This window comes from Urocampus carinirostris, chromosome 10, assembly GCF_059441175.1.
Source record: "Urocampus carinirostris isolate Australia breed hairy pipefish chromosome 10, RoL_Ucar_1.0, whole genome shotgun sequence".
NCBI lineage: Eukaryota > Metazoa > Chordata > Actinopteri > Syngnathiformes > Syngnathidae > Urocampus > Urocampus carinirostris.
In genome coordinates, this window is record NC_142358.1 from 44,321,828 (window position 1) to 44,335,118 (window position 13,291).

General features: G+C 48.0%; 2 protein-coding genes across 3 annotated transcripts; one reads left to right on the forward strand and one right to left on the reverse strand.

The window, feature by feature from the left end:
• Positions 1-1,473: 1,473 nt before the first annotated feature.
• Positions 1,474-8,071, reverse strand: LOC148359035 (uncharacterized). Of its 2 annotated transcripts, none has more exons than XM_088346326.1 (3): positions 7,883-8,071; positions 5,171-5,608; positions 1,474-3,433 (listed from the first exon to the last, which is right to left on the reverse strand). In XM_088346326.1, exons 2-3 carry the CDS (start codon positions 5,438-5,440, stop codon positions 2,576-2,578), a joined length of 1,128 nt encoding a protein of 375 aa, XP_088202452.1. In that variant the 5' UTR covers positions 5,441-5,608; positions 7,883-8,071; the 3' UTR covers positions 1,474-2,575. The 2 variants fall into 2 exon arrangements, with proteins under 2 accessions (XP_088202452.1, XP_088202451.1); XM_088346325.1 differs by having other exon boundaries at positions 7,877-8,071.
• Positions 8,072-9,970: 1,899 nt separating this feature from the next.
• On the forward strand, positions 9,971-11,947 carry polr2d (RNA polymerase II subunit D). Its single transcript, XM_088345311.1, has 4 exons — positions 9,971-10,137; positions 10,197-10,377; positions 11,475-11,570; positions 11,639-11,947. The coding sequence occupies exons 1-4, from the start codon at positions 10,065-10,067 to the stop codon at positions 11,715-11,717; spliced, it is 429 nt and encodes a 142-aa protein (XP_088201437.1). The 5' UTR covers positions 9,971-10,064; the 3' UTR covers positions 11,718-11,947.
• The last annotated feature ends 1,344 nt before the right edge of the window (positions 11,948-13,291 follow it).

Below are 13,291 nucleotides of genomic sequence, written 5' to 3' on the forward strand. Positions count from 1 at the left end.
CTTTTCATTCGGCAAATTTGTTTTTGTTCCAATAGGACTCTTTCCACATTTTCCGGTGGCCAAATCTTAGCCGAGAAGATGTTTTTCTTTCAGGGGCAGCCAGGGACAGGCTCTTCTTTAGGTTTGACACCCAAAAAAGCTGCTCTTGAATATCTTTAAAAGATACACGGAATGAGATCTAAAAATAAAATAAACATATGAAAATAGGAAATCTAAATCAATATCTATTCTGTATGGGCTGCACATACACGAAAAGGACAGTATGGAAATGGCAAATAGACCAAAGTCACTGACCATCTTCCCGAGCGCTTTACGACGCGCTTCACACTTACCCGTTCGCGCGCACACACACACTCGCGCACCGACAGCGGAGACGGCGACCCGCCTATCGGGAGCACCGGGGCCTTCGGTGTCTCGCCCGAGGACGCCCGGGCATCCGACTCGGAGGCGCCGGAGATCCGATCCGCACATCCGTCAATCGCGTTAGACCTCGTGAAACTCATTTGCATTTTGTCATTTCTTTCACTCTTTCTCATGTCGCTTCTTTCAGAGACGTTCTCATTTTTCCTTCATTTGAGCACTAGACGGCGCCGCGTGATGTAGCGCGGGTGACGAGCGCTGCCGAGGAAGAAGACGAGCGACCGAGATTGTTTTTTGCCTGGCCTTCCGCCGAGGAGGAGAAAAAAGAAAGGAAAAATATAAAAGAAAACGGTAGCGTTAAAAGAAAGACAAATGGAAAAAATCAAGGGAACGAGAAGCAAAACTAGGGCGCAGAAGGAAAAGGAGAAACAACCGGGGAATGCTCTTCCCCACATGGGATCCGCAACCGCGGTGGAACCGTTTCAATCTAAGCTTAAAACACACTTCTACTCTCTAGCATATGAATCATCTAGATTTTATGTTGTGTATTATTTGCCCTCATGTAGGTTGTAGATCAGGGGAGGCTGTCATAGTCTGTTTTATTTGAGACTCCTTGTGATTAAGGAAAAAACAAACATGACTTGACTTGAAAACTAGAGGGGGGAAAAGCAAGAAAAATGGAAATAGAAAAAAGGCAAAATGAAAAAATGAAAGGAAAAAATGACAAGGAACAAAAGCGACAAAACAATAGGAGATAAAAGCGAAAAAGAGGGAAAAAGACTAAAGAGAAAAAAGAAGGCACAAAAACAAAAAATAAAGAAGGAACAAAAGAAAACTGAAAAATAGGGAAAGACGGTCAGGAAAAAAAGCAAGAAAACAAAAACAAAAAATCAGGCAAAGGAAAAAAAATAAGAAAGCAAGGAAAAGAAAAGAAAACTTTGAAAAAAGGCAAAAGAGGGGACAAAAAGAAAATGTCCCCAATAGTCCCCCTTTGGAAGCTTTCCACTCCTCCACTTTGTGTTCAATTTGTCACTCCAGACCAAGACCAAAAGTCTTTTGCTCCGGCCTTTTTGGAAAAGACCAAATCCCTCTTGGGGAACAAAACTCAGCACATTCAGAGTCCATAATGCATTTATTCTTAGCATTTCTACACGCCGTTGAGATCGGCTCGGTTTAAAGGGACAGCGCGTAGGAGTCCACTCGCTCTACCGCGCGGCGCCGCCGAAAGCGAGCGTTATCGAGCGCGAGGAAGAATACGAATCGCGACCTTTTTTTCCCCGCTTTTGGCAAGGATGCGGCTTGTTTGGGGGTGCCCCGTAGAAGCGAGACGGCGGACGACGGGTCCCCCTGGGTGAGCTTCACCTGACGGCCAAGGAATTCACAGGCCTCCACCTATGAGTAGTTTGGGGAAAATACACAAGTATGACGGTCGGGGTATTTTTTTCCTCACCGCCGAAATAATACACTGTCCCTTGAACAAAGTGGTCAGCCGTAAGGCTTCCAAGAAACGATGACACGCAACGGTGTCGGTGCGGTATCGTCGGCTCAATGAGACACGGGATGGTAATATTCTCCGTGCGGGTTGTCCGGTGGCCATTTTTCGACAGGAAAGGATAACGACTCGTTCCAAACGACCGGTTGACGTGACAACCGACCGGGACAAATCGTGGAGCTCGTTCATCCGACAAATACTCCACGGTCGACACTGCGATCCCCACCGAGCGGTGGCGTTTATGAGTAAGGCCCGTCCAAAAACATGCGCTAGCGACATTCGACATTTTCTGCCGGATCGGGCAAACTTTCGACACGCAAATAACCGAGAAACAACCGAAAAATAAAAACAATTAGTCCAAAATTGTTTTAACAAAAAACGACCCCAAAACAACCCCTCCCAAAAAAACCACACAAAAAACCCCCACAAAAAATAAAAAAGCGACTGTAAATGACCGTCTGAAAGAAAACCCCAAAAGGACCAAAAAACAAGGCAAAAAGGAGCGGAGAAACCAAATTCCCTCTGCCGTATCCGTCAGACTTCCAGGGGAAAGAATGGCGGATCTCAACCTTCACCGCAGGTCCAAAGCTCGAACGTGGGAGACGATCCCTCTCCGGCCCGACTCCCCCTTCCTCACCCTCTGCGGCAAACCGACGCCACGAGACCCGAGCGGTCCTCGGCGCCCTCGGAATCCTCCGACCGACCCGAAATCCCGTCCTCGGCTCACCGAAAGGTGCCGTGAAGAGGGTGAGGGAGGTTCCGGGGCGCACCGGGAACCGGACCGTCCGCCGGGTCCACGGCGGGATCCGAAAAACCTGGCGGCGCGAAGCCCCGCCTCCCGAGAAGGTCCGGGTTCTTGGCGGGCCGCCCGGCAAAACTCTCTTTCCCCAATCGATACTTGGCCCCCGGCACGCGGCCCGCCTGGAAGCCTGGCAGGTCCGTACCCCACGGGGCGCCGCTAGGTCCTCCCTCCCCGGGAGATACCGGCCCGCGGCGGTAGTCCTGGGCTAGGACGGGGAAGGCGTGTACGGCGTCGGGGTCGGAGCGGGGAGGAAGCCCGTCCGGAAGCGGCCTCTGTCGGGCCCAAAGGCACTGCCGGCGGAGCGGGGCCGTCTCGGCGGGGAAAAGGGCGGGGGCGCTCGCCGGGGGCGGGCCTAGAGGCGATTGGACGGCGGCACCGAAGGGCGGCGCGGGGGGCGCGTCCAGAGGTCCCGGCGCCCTGGAGCTGGCGTTGATGAGCAGGTTGCGAGAGATGGGGCTGGGGTTGGCGATCTGGCCTTCGCACACCGAGGTGGCGCTGTGCCCGGCCCGGGCCCGGCACAGTCGACTGATTTGATGCACGATGCTGTTCAGGTCGGCGCCGCCGCGCTGCGAGAAGTTGGCGGCCATGGAAAGCGGGATGGTGGAGGTGGAGACGGTCACGTTGGGGGGGGCGTCCGAGTCCGCCGGTTTACGGGGACCGTACCCGCCCAGGGGGAGCGCCGTCTGGGGGTCGGGAGCCTGAAGACCGCCGGCTCCGGAAGTTTGGCAGCGAAGCGACTGTGTTCCGTCGGCCACGCCGTCCGCAGTCTGGCAGAAGGTCTGTGGGGAGACACCGGACGTAAGATCCTAAAACTACTCCCAAATTACAACTACGGATGTGAGGAAATAGTATATGGTTTCTGCAATTATTTTAGAGAGAATGCATTTTGAAGACAGCGAGTCATTTTTGGGCGATTCTGAGCCGTGACATCATTGGAGGAACACCAACAGCCACGCTAGCCAGCCGGTGGCCATATCGTTTGACATGCCCATGAGTCAAATAGGGTACAAGTCTTTTGGTAGTTTTAAATGGAGAGTGTTATTGCAAAAATATTTGGAACCACCTCAGGCTGGCGAGCGGTAAACGCAAGAGTGAGACAGGTGGATTTGACACAAATCAAACGTAACTACGCTTTTGTGCGTGAATAAAAATAGCACTAACGGGACGTCACCGAGCCATTTCTGTGGACGTTCAAAGAAGTCGAAGACAGCCGGGGGGCGGCCCCGGCGAGTTATCCCGGCTTGATCGTTTTGGGGTATTTTGTGATGTTTTCTGATTTTGATACCCAAGAGTTTTCCCATTCTAAGGATAAGCGGCACGACCCATTTCAGTGACATAGTACGGACCATATTAGCTTATCAACAGGTACTGTATATTATCACGACTCCTTCTGTGGAAATAAATATCTTACGTGTCGATGTGGACACGAGCGGCTTATAATCAGGTGCTCCTTATAGCCCGAATTTTACGGTACACTGCCACAAAAACATTCCCATCAACCCTTTTCAAACCAGACTCTGCCACCCCCCGTTCATTCATAGCCTTTGTTCTCAGAGGTACCCAGGTAAAGAATGCAACACCTGTCCGGTGTTTTGGGCCAATCTTCCATGTTGACACACTGTGAAAAAAAATCTAGATCATCGAATTGAGTCGATGATCTTAAAACCAGGTTTATCGGTCAAACGGCGACGACGCTAAATCAAAGGGCGGGCCGGGTTCATAAAGCGAGCGACGCCCAGGCGAGGCGAGCCGGCCGAACGAAACGAGGCGGGCGGCCGAGGAGCGCCGGCCGGGGTCCGACGAAACAGAAAAGCCCTCGCCGGCATCGGCGATAACGGGGACCTAGGCGGACAAAATGATACCTGCCGCCACACGGTCGACGAAGAACACACGGGAAAAGCTTCGATTTGCCAGCCTCCGGGCAAAAACGAGCACCGTTCACTTACAATAGCCGTGTTTCGGCCCGGCACGTGGTGCGAAGGAGTTTCGCCGTTTTGAAAGCGGGGCGTCCCTTCTATGACGTCACGGCTATACGGCAGACGGGCCGGATGGCTCAACTTTGAGACTGAATTTCTGGAGTCCTCCCAGCCCATCGAATATTTTGCAACAGATTTGCAAAGCTCTGGAGACGAACACGACACGGTCTGTGCCTAATTCAATACGTAAAAATAATTTGTGATCGGGATATGCCTCTGAGACCGAGTCTCGGGCCCGACCCGGATTTGAGTATGGGTCTGGCCCAAAATGTCAATCGATAGATTGGTGAAGAATCTTTTTCAAATCTCAATATTATCGGCGGTCTTGTTTCCGGTCTGTAATTGCTTCGGTGGCTCCGCCCCCGGTCTCTTATCCGATCGCGAGGCGCGGGTTCGGTAGCGAGGACAGAAAAGGGGAGGAACGGGAGTCGGGGAGCGGCTCGACCGATCCGAGCCCTAATAACCGGCCCGTCGAATAAACAAAAACGCCGATACAAATTTTGATACGATTCCCGAAAATCGCCCGGCCTCCATATTTACCAGCGGACGACAGGCCGGCTGAGCGGCCCCGGCCGAGGGGTATCGGCCCGGGGGTCCGGCGAGGAGCGTGCGGTCCTGGGGGGCCAGCATTCGGTGCGGTGCCGGTGGCATCTGATGCTTGAACGCAGGCGGTCCCGGCAAACCCGGCGGCAACTCCCCATAGGGGGCGTGGCGCTGCTGCTGCTGCTGCGGCGGCGCTCCCGGGCCAGCCCGCCGACTCAGATCTTGCGGCTGGAAAGGCGCCCCCTCGTGCGCGGCGTACGGGTTCATGGCCGACCGGGCCCGGACCTTCTCCGAAGACTCTGGGCCGCCGGTCGCACCTGGAACGTCTCCTCGGAGGCCTTCGAAGATCAGCGGACGGCGACGCGGCGGGCGAGCCTTTCACGAGCGGGACGGCCACCGTTTGCGTTCTGCCACGAGCTCGTCGGAGCGCCTTGCCTGCAATCGACAAAGCGACTTTGTCAAGAAAACGGTGTCGATTGATAAAAGGAGTGCTGCCGCTTGGACAAAAACAACCAATACGGCGGCACCGATAACCAAAATCGGGGTGCTCGTGCACACGCTGATGTAACAGAGTTGAAACGTGATTGTCGAGTTGATTGGAATTCTCACAAAATCTGTGTTTCGGTTGCACGACCGTTCAAATTCTGGTACGGCATTCATTTGCCAAGCCAGGGGCGTGCGCGGCCGTCTTTCTCGTTCGGCACTTTACGGGCTCCTGCGCTCGCCGTACCTTCGGCTCTATCGCCTCGTGCCGAAGGCAAGCTGTGCCCGATATCGGTTCGGGTAAAAGTTCCTATTTCATACCCGTCAGTACGTTTCTGATGCATTTGAAGACGTGTACGACGTACAAGAAAATCTGTAAAGTAAACCGCAATTTTGTCAATAATGTGTACCATCCGGTATACGCAGACGATCAAGAAACGGCAAATCAATCGAGTCAAACAAGTTTGCCGCTATCCGCGTCGAAGCGAGCGCTTTGATGCTACTGTGCGCATGCGTCTGCCGCCTCCAATTTCATGCTGTAGTTATGTAGTGAAAGGAAGTCCGTCTCTTTTTAGAGATGCGGCTTTTTCGGCTCGACTCCTCAAAGAGAGCCGGCTCTCCGACGGCTCACTTGCTTTGATGTATTATCTTACAAATGACGATGTTGTATAAAGAAGTGAAGAAAAAAAGAAAGTATAAAAGGAGAAAATGAGAAAACACTGGTGTGTGGTTATCCCTTGAATCGGTATATTACCAACAATAATTGAATGCAGAAAATGAATTCATCATTTGAATAAGAAAATTCTACTTCATTCTATTTGCATGTATTTTTTCCTTCTACAGCGAAGGTCCAAGCGACTTCATTTTTGAACTTTTTTTTATAATAAAGCTCATTCATGTCGAGCAACTCGCAACAAAATGTTCATGAACAATATATATGATATAACGAAACACATGTACAATATAACGTGTTAACTTACATAGATAATAAAAATATGGTGTAAGATTATTTTGTATTTTGTAAGGGAAAATACGACAGTTTGTAAGGGCATGGAAACCTGGAGCGCGACAGGTACGATATTTTGTTAAATATAGGAGCTGCTTTCACAAACTTTTTTTTGTATATAAATGAATAGAGGTTGTGCTAAATGATGCCTGAAAAAGCACTCATTAAAAGTAAAGTAACGCATCTCGAAAGGATGATTACTCTGACGCAACGTGTTTCAATGCAAGCACGCCACGACGTGCGGCATTTTGAACGATGTCCCGTTTTTCCATTTTTGTTCCTGTTATAGATGTACGGAGTCGTGCACCGACGCCCCGACTTCTTTGTATGGTTTCTGGAACGCAGGCAATAAACCCAGTGACCCTTGTGTCGCGCATGATCGAGGGCCGTTATTTCTCGCTATTGTTTCCATTTTCTTAGTGTTGCTGGTGAGGTGCCATCCATAGTACAAGGTTGTATAAGACAACTCCCCTCTTCTCTATTCGACACGGTTGAATTCTGCATACAACATTTCAAATTCTTCGCGGATTAGTGAAGTGACGGAAATAGTTACATTCCCTGCTCAAGAGTTACATCGACTATAGAGCAATCCATTCACTAGACGGGTTCCTTTTTGGATAACGTAGCGAATCACTAGATTGTCAGTCCCTGTCTCATGTTTCTTATGATCAATAAATGGGTTTCAAGTCGCAGCACGGCGGCGCAGTGGTTAGCACAGTTCTGAGGTCATGAGATTAAACCTGCTGTGTGGAGTTTGCATGTTCTCCCCGTGCATGCGTGGGTTTCCTTGGGGCACTCCGGTTTCCTTCCACATTCCAAAAACATGCATGTCAGGTTAAACGGCCGTTCCAAATTGTCCCGCGATGTGAATGAGCGAGTGACTTGTCCGTCTGGCTGGCACCCGGTTCAGGGCTCCAGCACCCCCGCGACCCTACTGAGGATAAGCGCTGCAGATAATGGATGGATGGAGGTTTGGAGTTCGCCAGCTCAGCGAAGGACGCAAATGACTGAACCATACGTGATTTTTTTTCGCACCGGGAGCCGTCGCCTTTTTGTTTTTCTGGCTTCCCTTGGATGAAAAATCCCATTTTTGTCTTTAATTTGCCAAGTGTCACACGAGAGCGTTTGTCTCCTCTGCGACGGGCTCAACTTAGCCTCATGCTAGCCGCTATGCTAACGAGCACCGCCCAATACGTCGTGTGTTTCGTACTTACGCTTACCTGCGGCCGCTGACGACGCCGAATTTGCCTCTCTCGGGAGCACCGAGACGACATTTTTCACCAAAACGGTCGAAAAAAAAAGAGTCCTTGGCAGCCCGCTAGCCCGCTAGTGGGTTAGCAACAACGTTCGATGGCCCTGCTAGCTCAGTGCGCACGCGCAAAAGAGGGCCCTTCCGCACGCAACCAGCCAGGCGTCCACGGAGAATGCCTGAGTAAAAAGAAATACTGTACCAACAAGGAGCGAGATGTTTGTCTCAATTTACAAAACAAGTAAAAGATAAACATGGTAAACTACGGCTAGTACACAAACAAAAGGAGACAACGTGCACAATGTTAGATGTTTGTATTATTATTATTTTTTAATACAAAGATACTGCTGGAAGTGTGAATTTGCCTACGGGGATGAATAAAGTATCTATCTATCTATCTGATTAAAATGAATATGAAGTCACACGGTTTTCCAGCTGTATACATTTGGTTATTTAGTGCCCACATCATCCATCCATCCATTGTCTGCACCACTTATCCTCAGTAGGGCCGCGGGGGTGCCGGAGCCCATCCCAGCTATCTTGGGGCAGTGGGCAGGGCTCAAACTCTTATTTTAAATGTATGTATGAAGACAGAGGACCTACCAATATTGAACCACGAGCAGCCTGTTTGAGACCCCTGTAATAGATGCAATTCCAAAATACATTTTATTGTCATATCGTTATACTAAACCAGTGGTCCCCAAACTACAGCCCGCGGGCCGGATGCGGCCCGCCTCCACATTTGGTCCGGCCCCTTGAACAATACCAGAAAGCATTTTGATTTTTTTTTTTTATATATGTGTATTTGTATTTGATAATAAAGTTGGACTTTGGCAATAAATGTTCCTTAGTTATGAACTATTTTCATTATTAACTATTAGTTGGTAACTATTTTATACGGCGTAACAAGGGTTGTAGACTATGTTATATTTTGGGATTTTGGTGTTGTTTTTTACAGCAGAAAAAGTGAAGTACCAGTACATAACCACTAGATGACATAGTCTCACAGGTCAGAGAAGGGTTTTTGGGGCAAGTCTCACGGGACCTCACGTGATTTAACGAGACTTGTTCAATAAATCACTCTTAATGTCAACAGGTAAATGGTGTCGTGTGAGACTGACATTTACCATCTATTTTGCAGGTGAGATGTACAATAAATGTTTACATTTAGGCACTCCTGCAATTTCTGTTCCAAACTGACCCCGGCCCCTCATCAGAGAAGGGAAAAGTGATGTGGCCCTCACAGGATAAAGTTTGGGGACTCCTGTCCTAAACCCTCGCCCGAGATATTACTTTTAAATGAAACTCCTCCTTCAAAATAAAATGGATGCGCCTCATTAAAAAAGCGCACGTTTATATGACGGTTCAATCATTTTTCCAATTTTTAATTGAGGTTTTTTTTACCACAAGGAAGCGCCAAATAATAGGTCGAATTCGCTGTTGGCATCCGTTTGCGCCGCAGTAAAACAAAAAACAAACCAACTGACGTCACTTCAATCATCTCGTCGAGCGTTCATGAAAAAGAAAAGAAGGCTTTCAAACATATCCTATTGTATTTTAAATAAGATTTAGAGCAGCCCGGGGGCCAATGGCGGTCCCTGGGGTGATAGTTTGAGGGCCCGACCTTAATGTGAAAGTCTAAAGGGACAGTGGGTAGTATTAAGCGCCTTCTGGTGGGAAAAATGAATTGATAAAAAAAATATATATACAGATATATATATATAAATATCAAGCAAAAATTAAAACATTTGTGTATTAAAATAGACGGCGCTGACATCATTGTCGGCCTTATTTCTGCTACATGTACCCCCCAAAATAAAAAAGTATTTTTTACTTTTCTTTATTTTCCCCTTTTTTGTTTCCCTGAGCATAAACAAGTTGTCGTTGCTCACACAAAGTCCGTGTAGTTTGTTTTCTTTCTTTTTAGCACTCACTGTCCCTTCTTTCATGAGCGATTTGGGGGATTTGGAAAAAGAGATTTGAGAAGAGCGGCTTTGTGGTGGGAAAGTTGCACCTGCGAGCGGCGGCCGCCGAGGGCGCTACAGTGTTGGTGGCGAGGCGGAAGCGAAGTGTGAAAAGCCGGAAGCGCGCCGGAAACGCGCCGGAAACGTTTAAACTTCCCTTCTCCCCTGCCGCCGCCGCTCGGACGAGAGATGGCGAACGCCGCTTCGACGCCGCTCGCCGCCGACGTGGAAGAGGACGCCTCGCAGCTGCTTTTCCCCAAAGGTGAAGCGAAAAGTCGCGCGTTCTCGGCCGTCGTGACGCCATTTTTTGCTCCTCCTCAGAGTTCGAGAATTCGGAGACGCTTCTGAATTCCGAGGTCCGCATGTTGCTGGAGCACCGCAAGCAGCAGAACGAGAGCGCCGAGGACGAGCAGGAACTCTCCGAGGTCTTCATGAAGACGCTCAACTACACCGTCCGCTTCAGCAGATTCAAGAACAGGGAAACCATCACCGCCGTCAGGAGGTACGCCAGAAGCCGAACGGCCGCGTGACGTCACCAGCGCACCCGGAACGACGGCTATAAAGATGAAATGAAAGATGCACAATGTCGCCTCCAATTTCTTGCATGAAATCCCTAAAAATAAAGCGCGACTTCAAAAAAGGCCAAATCAATTCCGTTGAAATATCCGCAAAGGAGTCAACCGGCGATAACTGAACCTCGAAGGTCTACGTCTCGTGACTTGGTGGATGAAACTGTTGAAGTGCTCGGTAGTGCGGGAGATGCTCCTGGGTCTTCTCCTGGACTGCGAATGGCGGAAGGGATGCGTCGCTGGCGAGTGAGACGGGAGGGGACTGATACGCCAATGATCCTCTTCCCTTCCAAAATAATTCTGCTGAAATACTATAAAAGTACGACTACGGTTATACTATCGTACAAAGTTACTACAGAAATATTACAACAAATACTACACAAATGTTAAAACGTAAATACCATTAAAATACAACATAAAAACATTTTACAATGAAAATGACCAAAATGCTAAAAATAAACACAGTACTTTAATACTACAGAAATAATCTGAAAATCTGACTGCAGAAATACAACAAAAACACTAACTAAATATCAAAGTTGTGCCTCGAACGGAGCTAATACGTGATTTTGTTTTGTGGGTGGGTGTTTCAAAATGAATTTGACTAATCTATTTAGAAACAAATTTTAAAAAAAATCGAAGATGTAAATGCCCGCGTGTCGATTTATTCCTAAATAAGAGTATTTGGATGCGTCTCCGGGATTTTTCGGACCTAATGCGGCCCCCTGGCCGCTCCAAATACTCGGCCATCCCCTCCCTTATTTCAAGCCTAACCTTTACCCCAAACGCTTTTCTATCGTGCACGACCGACAAAGTCACGGCCCGTGGGCCGGACGAGACAACATCCGGAGCGGCGCGAGAGAAAAACGGGCCGCAGTTTGAAATGTGTCCCCTAGATGTTGACAAAGCCGCCTAGGCGCCGCTCGCAAAGCAACTGGAGTTATAGGACTTTCTCTCTTCATATTACTCTGTCCCTCTTAATCTCCTACTTTTCTCCACCAATTCAATACCGGCGTTGTCTTTGTGTCAGCCTCCTCCTGCAGAAAAAACTTCACAAATTCGAACTGGCCAGTCTGGCCAACCTGTGCCCAGAAGCGGCCGAGGAAGCCAAGGCTCTCATTCCCAGGTAAGGCGCGTCGCGAGGGGGGGGCGGGGGCTTCCGAAGCCACCTAAGATTCCAAATGTCTCCTCTAGCTTGGAGGGCCGCTTCGAAGACGACGAGCTGCAGCAAATTCTCGACGACATCCAGACCAAACGGAGCTTCCAGTACTGATTCGCCCGCGTGCACCATCTTTCTTCAGACTTTTTTTTTTTGTGAACAAGAAAGAATCTTCCTTTTAGAGGTGGGCTCTGGTCCCAGGACTCCGTTTAGATTCCCGCAAAGAACGGGGGACAATACAAACTATGGTGGCTTCAAAGGACCAAATGACCTTTTACACGGTCATTTTTTTTTTTTTTAGGACAGCTGTGATAGAAAAGAAATAAAACGATTAAAAGGAAAAAGGTTTTGTTCTTTGAGATACCCGTTTGACCAATCGTGTCAGCTCCCTCACGTGAAATGAATACAAATTTCCCCATTGACCAATATCATATAGTTTTTTGAATACAAGTTTTAACCACTAGGAGGCGCTAAATGTTGCACACTATTCACAGGGATCAGAATTTTCCGCGGATTTCCGCTGTTTTTGAACCCCAAAGGTCATTCCCGTAAATCGTCTAAATTCGATGAGAAAATATTTTTGGGGGGTGAGGTATGATACGTGACTGTTTCATCACCCCAAGTTAGCAGTTAGAGATCGCGAGAAAAATCGGCAAAAAGAAGCGCAGCGCATTAGATCTATAACACACAACGTGGTTTAGCTAAAAGATAGATCGACTCCTACCATTGGTCGATAGGTTCGCTGATAACCAATCAGCGGAGCTTTTGTTCAGAGCATTGGCTTTCTCAAACATGGCGCTCCTTCCGGTCTTTTCAAACGGTGAAATGAGTGTTTGAAAAAGTAAATATGAAAATACTAAGAAAAGAAGACGAGGCTTTTGTCTCCGAGATTGATAAAGGAATCGAGAATAAATTGAAGTGGTCGTGGCTGGAGAAGACTGTCACAGTAAACGTTAAAATCGGCGCAAAGATCGAGGAAGTTACAGAAACTTTGAGCCGGTTCATCGCAAAGTGTGATGTTCCAGGGAAAGCAAAGTGTCTCTACTGTGTCGATCTGATCGATTATGGTACGCGAGGTTGTGTGGCACGGATCGATCATGCTAAAATGAACAAGCGCAAAGCAAAAATAGCTTGCCGGCGATCAAATGATGCACTCGGATCCGCATTTAAAATCGGCAGTGAAACTAACAGTAACACCACCGGTTCAACATTATTGGCCGTTCCAAATCCTTCCACTTCAAATACTAGCAGCAGTCAACCACTGGTTCCCCTGTGTGACAGAAAATCCCAATCTGAGGTATTTATAAATCTATTTATTTATGAAATGATTTTATCTTTTGTGTTTATACAATATTTAGAACAGGATAAACAAAATTTAAAATTTGTTATAAACATGATTAAAATAAATTATTTTGTATCATGATCATGTTCAATATTACAAATGCTTTTAATGTCAATATATTATTATTTTTTTAATTTATATATGTAACGGGTGTAATAATAACTTTTATTTTATTGAAATTCCTGCTAAAATATGTGTATAGTTTTTGGTAAATGTCCTGCAATGCTGAGTCCAACAGTGCCATCTGCTGGTATGGGGTGGGGTTTGGTTTTGGCTTCTAACATGTGACCAGGAGGCGGGGTTTTGTCAGTTTAACCAGAGTACTACAAAGGTAAGACATATCTTT